General features: G+C 36.8%; 1 protein-coding gene across 1 annotated transcript in view; it reads right to left on the minus strand.

Annotated features, from left to right (window-relative positions):
- The window catches only part of ANKFN1 (ankyrin repeat and fibronectin type III domain containing 1), a 268,161-nt gene that overhangs the window by 137,452 nt on the left and 118,450 nt on the right, over window positions 1–12,259 (minus strand). Inside the window, exon 3 of the mRNA XM_028164966.2 lies at window positions 1,829–2,030. Within this exon, the coding sequence (XP_028020767.2) occupies window positions 1,829–2,014 (186 nt within the window). The 5' untranslated portion in view covers window positions 2,015–2,030. The remainder of the gene's footprint in view (window positions 1–1,828; window positions 2,031–12,259) is intronic.

A 12,259-nucleotide genomic window follows, 5' to 3' on the forward strand; every position in this document is an offset into this window, starting at 1 on the left:
GAGGGTTTCAGTGGATGGGTGGCAATTGCTTTGGGGCCTGAGAGGGCCAAAAGTTGAATATTCAGAGGATACAAATCGCCTATAGAAGAGAATAACTAAAGACAATATCTTTCCTTTGAAAAGTTCTTTCAGGGGATTAATAGTAAGCAAAGGAGAAAAGCTTTAGAATTCTCTCAAATACATATTTCTGTAGCTCATGGGATAAGAGCAACACATGTACTATTCATACATTTATCTGGTATCTTCTCCAAGAGTTGCCAGGTGTTTAACCACGTTGAAATACCAATGGTCCTGAGCTAGCATAGGGGTTGCCTGATTAAAATGTGGAAGGTCTTCAGTAACCACATATTTAGGTTGGCAGGTTTTATTTTTAGTCTCATCAAAAATCGATTCTCCGCATCAAAGGCTACAGGTCGACTTAGCTGAGTGCGTAACACATGAATGAAATTCGAGGAAAATACAAAGCTATTATGCAATTGCTTGTTTTGACAGTGGGGACCCAGGGGATAGAACTGTTTGATATGCAGCTCTCTTTGCTACATGGCAGTCTGCTGAACGGAAAAGTGTTTTGTCGACAATCTGCTACGCTGAACAGCCTCTGATGCTTAGGCCGTAACTCAGCCACAACCAAGCCCTCCCAGAAGATGAGTTTGAAATGAGAAAACAAATTAGAAAACAAATGAGTGCAAAGTTAAAATGTTGCCCTGTCCAAACAACACAGTTGTGTATTTGTTTGTGATTCTTAGTATGCCTAATTTCTCATGTGCCATACTTGCTCTCACTCTTAAGTCATTTCCTTCGCCATGCTTTTGTTGGCAAACGCTAGTATGCTTCTATCTGCAAAGGCTAGGGCTCATTTCTGTTTTAAGCGCAAACAAATGGTGCCATTACCCCCCGCAGAAATACCCTTGCTGAGCATGTTAATATTATGCCCTCAGCTTTTACTGAGGGGCAGTATAAGAAACTGCTATGTGAGAATGTTTATAACATCCCCAATACCACTCTTTATTCTCCATTACACAATTCACTATGACATCTTATAGAGGCCAGAGGACTTAGCAACAGGAAGATATTCATTTGGTATACTTTCAGTTGTTAGCTAACGGAATGCTATTACCAATTGTCCTTCCCCTTCTGCTTTGACTGACTAGGAACTCAGAGGTAAATGTAATGATAAATTTTCGGGACTGTATTTGCCTAGGTTTTTGGTATATCTATTTCTCTTTCCATCCCCACTATTTTCTTTTTCTAGTTTTTTTCCTTCCTTCCTCCCTCCCACCCTCCTCTCCTTCTTTCTTTCTTTTTCCCTTTCTTGCTCCCTTGCTGTCCTCTACAATCACCATCGCTATTGATTTATTTACCATTGTATAATACATTTGCATTTTTTTTGGCCTGGATTCTGGCTTGAATGCCTTTGGAAAGCATATGGGGTATACATTATAAATAAGTAAATAAAATATTGTTCATTGTTCGTTCAATATTTGAATGAACACTGGATTTGAATGAACACTGGATCTCTCAGAAAGCCTATTTAATCTCAAACTCCATATTTGTCAAGCTGCTATTTTGTGGGTTCTATGGTCTATTAGAGAAAGAAAAACTAAGGGAAAATAAAGGAAAAGAAATTAAGAAAAAGAAAGGGAAAATCTCACAGTCACTTAAACTTCGGCTAACATATATATGTGCAGTTTCTACCTTACCTGACTTTCAACATTTATAAACTTGCAAACATCAGGTTCTGAAGTAAACGTGGATCATCGTAGTACCTCCTTAAATCCAAACACAACTGCACTAATCAAACCAAGATGAAAATAAAGAGTTTTATTACCACCGAAGTCTTTCTGAGACTCAGCCGGTCAGTTCTTGTTCTAAAATAGGCCTCATCAAACGAAGAGTGGCTTCCTTTCAGTTTCTCAGAGAGGTTCCGGTACAGACGTTTGGCAGCACTGGGAGATGATGGGGCGCTATTTTTTTTTGACTGAGAAAGATGTAAAGTCTGCATTTGTTGGGTCATTTTCACACGGCAATTCCTAAGAAGAGAAAAATCTAATGTCGTAATAATTTACGCAACATAATTATAAGTTGACAAAAAATTTTATCATCCCCAATAACCATCTGGAATCCTAATAAAATATTATAGCTGTAAGGGACGTTAGAGATCATCAGATCCAGCTTTTTCATGTTATAGATGAGAAAGCTGAAAGCCAGGGAAGGGAAGCAGCTTGTTTATGGCCATATAGCTAATTGGTGGCAAGAATGAAATGACAACATCCATTTACTATATAAACATATGCATTTACATACAAACATATATGACTTGAACCTCTACAAAAAATCTTTTGATCTCTGTCCCACTGGGAGGAAGTATCTCAATTCTATAACCCAGGGAGTCTGTTCAATTATTCTTGGCTTATATATAATTGGAATTTTGCAACTTATACTCTAGATGCTGTCTTCTGTTGGGTGTATAAGAGAGTGTGGTTGTTTCCTGCAGATCCCCCTTCTCTTAAGGTGTTAAACTGTGCCTGTTTGAGATTTGTTGGACTATCGCAGTGCCCAGAGCTTTGGGGAATTTGTACCGATAGGCTCATCCCTGCTCACCCCAGATACTCCAGATAGTGTCCTCCAGGACACTTACTACTGGCATTCTCCAAGTAGCATTTGACTGCTGTTCCACAAATCTCTAAACAGGTCCTCACCAACGTCATACCTGAAGTCAATTTCCAGGAGGTTAGCTGTGGATTTCAAAAGCTGTCCACCATTATGTTGGGTATTGCTATTGAAATATTGATGCTACCAAAGCTATTGCTGCCTAGCATGTGTGTATTGGATGAACAAATGTATGAATGAAATAACTGGCTAAGGCAGTTATGTGCAAGGTGTCTCCACCCTTGGTGCAGCCTCTGGTGCATTGGACCCAGGTCTCTGGAGCATGCGGCTGCCTTCCCACCACCTGCCCTCAAATTTCCAGTGGAGTCTTCCATTTGTAATGCTGCCATTGCCACTTAGCTGTGACCCTTAGGACATCTCCAGTCCTTGAATTTTTATAGCTTTATGGACTCTGATATAATATCATGTAGAATCTCTTTTATTGACCAAACTCTTCACAGGACTGACTTCAGTGATTCTCCAACTCCTACAGGATATAACCATATTCTTTAGCTTTACTTACAAGTGCTTGCCTCTCCAGCTTCATCTGATACTGTACTTCTACATTTTAGGTTTCAGTCTTTCTGACCTCCTTAGAGTTTCCTAAGTGGTTCAAACTCTTTGCTACCTCTGGGTCTTTGTATGCACTGCTCTGTATGTATTAAAGTTCCATCTGTGCCTTCATCCCCTAGGAAACAATTGTTGATCCTTAAAGTCTATGCTCAAGTAGTTTCTGACACCCCCGGGCAAATTTGGGTATTTCTTTACTCATTCACTCAGTACATGCTTGTTACAGTAAATACTTTTATCACATTACAACTGTTTGTTTGGCTTTCTGTCTCCCAGCTAGTCTATATGCTTCACAAGAACAAGGACTGCCAAATATTACTTTTTATATCCCCAGTACCTAAAATGTGCCTGTCTCAGGGTAAAAGGAATATAACACAGATTAAGATGTGAATCTCCTCTTCCACCTACTGAATATGGGATCTTGGGCAAGTTACTTAACACGTCTGCATCTCATTTTTCTAATTTTTAAAATAGAGAAAATAACAACAACTACATATTATGGTTGTGAGGATTTGATGAGATAATGAATGTAAATAGCTTAGAATGTAGGCAGACTTCTGGCAGCTATCATATTTATTATAGAAGATACTCAGCAGATACTTCAGAGTAAATGAATGCACATTTGAGAGTCTATTACGTATAATATAGTAAGGGTCTACCCAGAAAGCTCATTTCCTCTCATGCTTCTGAACTGGGTTCCGTGTCCACTAGCACCAACTAACCTTGACTTACTTGCACTTTAACAAATGGAGATCCATCTTCATTACATTGTTGAATGTCTTTAGGCACCTTTTAAGTCTTGTTTGTAATTTTCTCCAACACAGACTTCCTGGTGCCTTCTGAGGAGGTCAGACCTATTCAATATTAGTCATGTTCATCAGGCCCTACCCATTCTTAGCTAAACGGCCATATTTACTTTGGAAGGAGGATGTAAAGCACTGTCTGTAGTGTGTATGTACATGTGGGTATATTTTCATTAATTTTTAATAATCTTTTAATTTACACAAAGCAGTAGGTGATTTGGCATCTTTCTCTTTCTGCCTACAAATCTTTTACCTATAATTCAATAGCAGCCGTAGCACTTCCTCTATATCTTAACCATTCCCACAGAAATTCCAGATTGATATGCAAGCTAGCTTACATGAGGATTGCCTTTACTTATTTACTTCTGCCTCCTGTCTCTAGCCTTTTCCTTCAGCATTAAGCCATCTGTCTTGTCTACATCATTATCGTTCCCCAAATAACTCTACATTCTTTAGTATCTCCCACAGTGCCCTGGAGTCCAGTAAATAAATTCTTGTCGATTGATCAAATTCCAGTGACTTGCCCTCTAACTGATAACACCTACCCACATGGTCTCTTTTGTCTTTGCTCATCTCCCATCTGTTCCCTTCACTCAAAATAGGTTGACTTTCTCTGTCTCTTTGACTTCCTTCTCATACTACCCCAGCTGTCCCTTCCTTCCAGGCCATCCTTTAGCACATTTCTGTTTTTCTAGATTTCATCTATCATTATATTTTCTTTTCCTTCTCTATATTTAAAATTTTGTCTGATGAGAGATACTGAGAAAGACAACTTTCTATTATCTGTTCTCATAAACATGCACACCCCTCCCAGCTAAATGTGCTTTAAAATTTTTACCATGGAAAGGGAAAAGCATTTGAGAAGCAGAGGAGCTTTGGCTCTGGAATTTGGCAGACCCAAGCTTGAACCATGATATTGTTATCTGTAATCTGTGTAACTTTGGGCACTTTAATAAAATTCTCTGAGTCTGTGTAATATATAAAAAGATTTATTACAGAGTTGTGAAGATTAAATGAATTAACAAATAAAAGGTATGCATCCTGTTTGGTGCATAGTAGCCACTCAGTAAATAGCAGCAATTATTAAGGTTACTTCAAGTCTTCTTCCCAAACCAGAAACACCAAAGTACACTGTAACAATTTAAATAGTTTTGTTTGTTTTAAACATTGTTTTGAATCTGATTTTATGTATTTATTATACTTCGTTTTTACTTTGATAAAAATATATTTAGATATTTTAGTGTGTATGTTTACAGTAAGTTATGGTAAAACAGAAGTACCAAGTAGAGCTTCAAACTGTTAGAGGGAAGAGAGGAATAAAGATGTCTAAAAATACTTGAAAAATAAAAAGAAACAAAATTAGGAAACATAATAAATAGAAATGTAAAATGAAGGAGTAGGGTTAAGACTGAATATGTGAGCAATACATTCAGATGGTTTACTTTTCCTAATAAAAGATAAAACTCTCCAACTGAGATTTTTAAATTACCATTTACAAGTGGTACACGTAATTAAACATTTCACAGAAATATTAAAAACAAAAGAAAAGTATGACAGTGGGAATGGCAAAATAAGGACCTCTGAAAATCCTCTTCTACATAAAAGCAATGAGAACATCAGCAAAAATTGTCAGAATTAATTTTTCAGAACCCTGGAAATTAACCAAAGGTTTGAAGCAATCCAGGAAGTGTTTATTCAAGAAAAGTAACTGAATTTGGTAAGAATAGTAAGCTTTGTGGCATTTTTAACTTGCTTCATTCCCATATTCCTCAGCTCTGTGGTAGCCTTGAAGACTAAACAGCCTACATTCATAGTAAAAACCAGTAGCCTGGCAGCCACTGGATGGTGCAGAATAGTAATGGAGCATCTTTAAAACCCCATTTTGAGAGAATCATCATTATTTGACACTTCTGGTGGTTCCCTGGAAGAACTCACTCACAAGGCTTTTTTTTTTTTTTTTTTTTTTTTTAATTTATTTGACTCTGAGCTCACCAAGTGCAAATAACATTTTCCTCTGGGGCATCTGTTGTAAACAAACATCAGCAATGGCTTAATATCACAGCTGCCTGAGGTGGTGGATAAGAATGGTAGCAAACAGTAGATAACCAAAAAGCTTAAAAGGAAAAGTTGAGGAATTAGATGTCCATAGAGGACTTTGAAAAGTTCTGACACATTCCTGGGGATCTGGCAGATCACAGGCATGCCCAGAGCTGAGAGCATTCTCATAAAGTACCTGAGAAGGTCCTAAGCGCTCATCTCTGTCTGACTTTGAGGCTGTATGCAAGCAGGATGTGAAGGCTAAGGCAGAGCTGTCAACTGCCTGATGAGTATTGAAGGTGTGCCCTAACATATACATAGAACCCATTTGCCAGATCAGTTCTAGGCCTTTAAGGAAATTTGTGTTCAATCATTAGCTGACCACTAAGCTAACCAAGCAAAGACTTCAGTGGCCACATATAACAAGAATACAGACTTTACAGATTTAGTTCTGTACTTTACAAATTCAGTTAGAGGACAATCTGATTTCTAGAGTTGCCACATTACATTATTTAAGATGCCTAGCTTTCAACAGAAAAAAAAAGATGAGACATGCAAAGAAACAAAAAAATTATTTTCCATTCACAGGAAATAATGCAGTATATTAACATTGCCCTTGAAGAAGTCCAAATGTTGGGCTTATTAGACAAAGACTTTATTTTTTTAAAATATCTATCTATCTATTTATGTATGTATGTATGTATTTTGGGTATAGTTGTTTTACAATGTTCAGTTACTTTCTACTGTGCAGCTAAGTGAAGTAGAGTTCCCTGTGCTGTACAGCAGTTTCTCATTAGTTATCTATTTTATACATATTAGTGTATATACATCAATCCCAATCTCCCAATTCATCCCATTCCCCCCCTTTACCCCCTTGGTGTCCATACATTTGTTCTCTACATATGTGTCTCTATTTCTGCCTTACAAACCAGTTCATCTGTACCATTTTTCTAGATTCCTCATATATGCGTTAATACATGATATTTGTTTTTCTCTTTCTGACTTACTTCACTCTGTATGACAGTCTCTATGTCCATCCATATCTCTACAAATGACCCAATTTTGTTCCTTTTTATGGCTGAGTAATATTCCATTTAGACAAAGACTTTAAATTGAATATCTTAAATATGTTCAAAGAACTAAAGGAATTCATGTCTAAAGAAATAAAGGAAATTATGGGAATGATGTCTCACCAAATAGAGAATATCAGTACAAGGTAGAATTTATTAAAAAAAGCCAGAATCAAATAGAAATTCTGGAGTTGAAAAGTACAGTAACTGAAATGAAAAATTGACTGGAGGGACTCAATATCAGATTTGAGCAGGCAGAAGAAAGAATCAGCAAACTTGAAGATAGGTCAATTGAAATCAGTTTTAGGAGCAAAACAGAAAAAAAAATGGAGAGAACCAGAGTCTTAAGAGATCTGTGTGACAACATCAAATGTACCAACATATATATAATAGGCATCCCAGAAGGAGAAGGAGGAGGAGAAAGCATATTGAAAAAATAATGGCCAAAAACATCCCCAAATTGATGAAAAACATTAATCTACACATCCTAGAATCTCAGTGAACACCAAGCTGGATAAAGTCAAAGAGATTCACATCTAGATACATCATAATTAAACTGTCAAAAGCTAAATACAAAGAGAAAATCTTGAAAACAACAAGCGAGAAATAACTCTTTATGTATGAGGAATTCTCAAAATGATTTACAGCTGGTTTTTCACCAGAAAATGATAGAGGCCAGAAGGAAGTGGTTTTAAGCACAGTATCAAAAGTAAGGACTTTGATACAAGGCTGATCTACTTTTAGGTTTTGGTTTTTCTACTTATTAGAAAATTATTCAAATAATTTTATCAGATATAATTAGCTGTATGATGTATAGCAAAATATTAGCTTCAATTTCCTCATCTTAACAGTGGTCCCATCTCAATTTTAATAGTCATGTCTAAAGGGATATTAAAGTTTTAAATGAGATAATACATAAAAATTGTTCAGCAGAGTACCTGAAATAAACAGATGTTCAATAAATATTTTTTGAACATCTATTTATTTTAGGCCCACTGTTTCCAGGCAACTACTGGTCTGCTTTTTGATACTATAAATTAGGTTTCATTTTATGGAATTTCATACAAGTGGAATCATCATCATTCACTTTTTTTTAACCTGGATTCTTCTTCTTTTTTTGAGGGTCAATTTTTAAAATAAATTTATTTATTTTGGGCTGCATTGGGTCTTCGTTGCCGTGCATGGGCTTTCTCTAGTTGGGGCAAGTGGGGGCTACCCTTCATTTCGGTGCATGGGCTTCTCATTTCAGTGGATTCTCTTGTGGCAGAGCATTGGCTCTAGGCACCTGGGCTTCAGTAGTTGTGGCACGCCAGCTCAGTAGTTGTGGCTCGTGGGCTCAGTAGTTGTGGCTTGTGGGCTCTAGAGCACAGGCTCAATAGTTGTGGTGCAGGGGCTTAGTTTCTCCACGGCATGTGGGATCTTCCCGGACCAGGGATTGAATCCGTGTCCCCTGCACTGGCAGGTGGATTCTTAACCACTGCGCCACCAGGGGTGTCCTGAGGGTCAATTTTTTTTTTAATGGTAACATTTCTTTTTTTTTTAATTTTAATTTTTTAAAATTGAAGTATAGTTGATTTACAATGTTGTGTTAGTTTCAGGTGCACAGCAAAGTGATTCAGTTATATATAAGAATATGTGTATTCTTTTTCAGATTCTTTTCTGTTACAGGTTATTACAAGGTACTGAATATAGTTCCCTGTGCTATACAGTAGGCCCTTGTTGTTTATCTATTTTATATACAAGTAAGTCCCCTACATACAAACGAGTTCCATTCCAAGAGCATGTTCATAAGTCCAATTTGTTTGTAAGTCCAACAAAGTTAGCCTAGGTACCCAACTAACACAATCGGCTATATAGTACTGTACTGTGGTAGGTTTATAATACTTTTCACACAAATAATACATAAAAAACAAAAACAAAAAACAAAACATTTTTAATCTTACAGTACAGTACCTTGAAAGGTACAGTAGTACAGTACAACAGCTGGCATACAGTGGCTGGCATCGAGTGAACAGGTAAGAAGCGTTACTGACTGGAGGAGGGAGAGGAGGTGGGAGGTGGTAGAGCTGAAGGATCATCAGCAATAGGGAATGGAGGGCAAGCTGCAGTTTCACTCACACCTGATGTTGATGGCATAGGTTCTTGTTCCTTGCTGGATTCAATTCTATCTACCCTCTTGAAAAAACGATCCAGTGATGTCTGGGTAGTAGCTCTTTTTTTCTCATCATAGATAATACGGTAGCACTGGATTGCATTCTGACTGGCTGCTGCAACCTTCGTGTACCATTCTACGTTTGGGTCCTGTGCCTCAAAAACTAACAGTGCCTTCTTAAATAAAGAAAATCCCCTTGCCATTTCCTGCATCGTGAATCTCTTCAGTTCTTCAGTTATTTCTTCTTCCTCTTGTCTCTCTTTGTCCTTTCTCTGGACCTCCAACTCCATCAGGTCTTCATTAGTAAGCTCCTTGTGTTGCACAGCAAAGAGTTCAATGAAATCGTCCTCTTGCAGATCTAGCTTGAAATAAAGATACTGTACTACTGTACTCTATACAGTACTGTACAGTAAAGTACACAAAAGCACAACCACTTGTAGAGGATGCATAAACATGACAATGTACGCCAGACACATGAACTAACTTACGTGGTTGGACATACGAACGCACGTTTGCATCTTTGAGTTTGCAACTTGAAGGTTCACATGTAGGGGACTTACTGTACAGTAGTGTGTATGTGTTAATCCCAAACTCCTAATTTATCCCTCCCCCTCCTTTTCCCTTTGGTAACTATGCATAAGTTTGTTTTCTATGTCTGTGAGTCTATTTCTGTTTTGTAAATAAGTTCATTTGTATGATTATTTAATATTCCACATAAGTGATATCATATGATATTTGTCTTTCTCTGACTTACTTCACTTAATATGATAACATCTAGGTCCATCCATGTTGCTGCAAATGGCACTATTTTACTCTTTTTTATGGTTGAGTAATATTCCATTGTGTGTGTGTGTGTGTGTGTGTGTGTGTGTGTGTGTGTGTGTGTGTGTGTATAAATCACATCTTTATCCATTCATCTTTTGATGGGCATTTAGGTTGCTTCCATGTCTTGGCTATTGTAAATAATGCTGCTGTGAACATTGGGGTGCATATATCTTTTTGGATTATGGTTTTCTCTGGATATATGCCCAGGAGTGGGATTGTATGTGAACTCTAGTTTTAGTTTTTTAAGGAGCCTCCATACTGTTCTCCATAGTGGGTGTACCAGTTTACATTCCCACCAACAGTGTAGGAGGGTTCCTTTTTCTCCACACCCTATCCAGCACTTATTATTTGTAGACTTTTTGATGATGGCCATTCTGACTGGTGTGAGGTGATACTTGACTGTAGTTTAGATTTCCATTTCTCTAATAATTAGTGATGCTGAGCATCTCTTCATGTGCCTGTTGGCCATCTATATTTTTACCTGGCTTCTTTAACTCAGCTTTATTATTTTGAGAGTCATCCATATTGTAATGTCTATTAGTAGTTCTTCACTTTTTATTGCTGAATAGTATTCCATTGTATGGGTGTACCACTATTAATCAATTTTAAGGTATTATTTTAGTAATAATAAGACTTTAATAAGACTCGGGATTTGCTCTAAAGAAAGAAAATATATATTTTTTTCTTCCATGAGAGAGGATTAGGAGACCTGAGTTACAAAGAGAAGGGGACACAGATTGAAGATGTGCTGGTCTCTGCAACATGGATACAGGACTAGAATTTAGGAGATAGTTAGCCAGGCAGAGATTCTCTCTGGGAAAGCTAATTTCTAGTTTTATGATTTTCTTTTTTGCATCCTAATAATTTTTTTATCCCCAAATCTTTAATAAAAGTCATGTTAAATGTTATGGTCTGTCAAACCTTTAGGAAAGAAATTATACCAATCCTACATAAACCTCTTTAAAATCTGGGTTCATTTTTGAAGCCCTGATACCAAAACCAGAAAAAAGGCATTACAAGAAAGGAAAGCTATTGCCCGATGTCTCTCATGAACATAGAGGCAAAAAATGTCAACAAAATGTTAGCATATAAACTTCAGCAGTATACAAAAAGGATAATACATCATGATCAAGCATGGTTTATTGCAGGAAAGCAACTTAGTATAACATTCAGCCATAATTTATTACATTAACAGAATAAAGGGGAAAAAACCCATATGGGCTTCTTAATAAATGCAGATAAAGCAGCTTTTGACAATATTCAACATCCATTTATGATTAAAAAAAGTTTCAGGAATATAAGGGAACTTCTTCAACCTGATAAAGAGAATCTGCAAAAACCTATAGCCAACATTATGTTTAATGATTAAAGACCAAGTGCTTCCTCCTAGGATCAGAAACAATGAAAGAATGTCCACTTCTACCTTTTCTAGTGTTCTAGGCATTCTTGCCAGTGAAGTAAGACAAGAAAGATAAAGGCATATAGATCGGAAAGAAAGAAACAAGACAGTCTTCATTTGCAGGTGACATGAAAGTTTTGTAGAATAATCTAATAAATCTACAAAAATCTACTTAGAACTAAATACAGCAAAATATATGCAAGACCTATACACATAAAACTACATGACATTAATGAGTGAATTAAAGAAGACCTAAATAAATAGAAATATACCTTCTTCATGATCAGATCAGAATAATTAGTATTGTTAAGGTGCCAATTCTTCCAAACTGAACTATAGATTCAATTCAGTCTCAAACAAAATTCTAGCAGCCTTTCTTTCTTTCTTTCTCTTTCTTTTTCTTTCTCTCTCTCTCTTTCTTTCTTTTTCTCTATTTCTCTCTCTCTCTTTCTTTCTTTCTCCTTCCCTCCCTCCCCCTTCCTCCCTCCCCTTCCTTTCTTTCTTCCTTCCTCCCTCCCTCCTTTCTTTCTCTCTCTTTCTCTCTTCCTTCCTTCTTTCCTTCCTTCCTTCCTTCCTTTCTTTCTTTCTTTCTTTCTTTCTTTCTTTCTTTCTTTCTTTCTAGAAATTGATTGACAAGCTGTATGAAAATGGGAAGAATCTAAAATAGTCAGAACAACTTTGAAAAAGAACAAAATTGCTTACATGACCTGATTTCAAGACTTACAAAGCTACAATAATCAAGACATGGTACTGG

This window comes from Balaenoptera acutorostrata, chromosome 20 (genome assembly GCF_949987535.1).
Source record: "Balaenoptera acutorostrata chromosome 20, mBalAcu1.1, whole genome shotgun sequence".
NCBI classification, from domain to species: Eukaryota; Metazoa; Chordata; class Mammalia; order Artiodactyla; family Balaenopteridae; genus Balaenoptera; species Balaenoptera acutorostrata.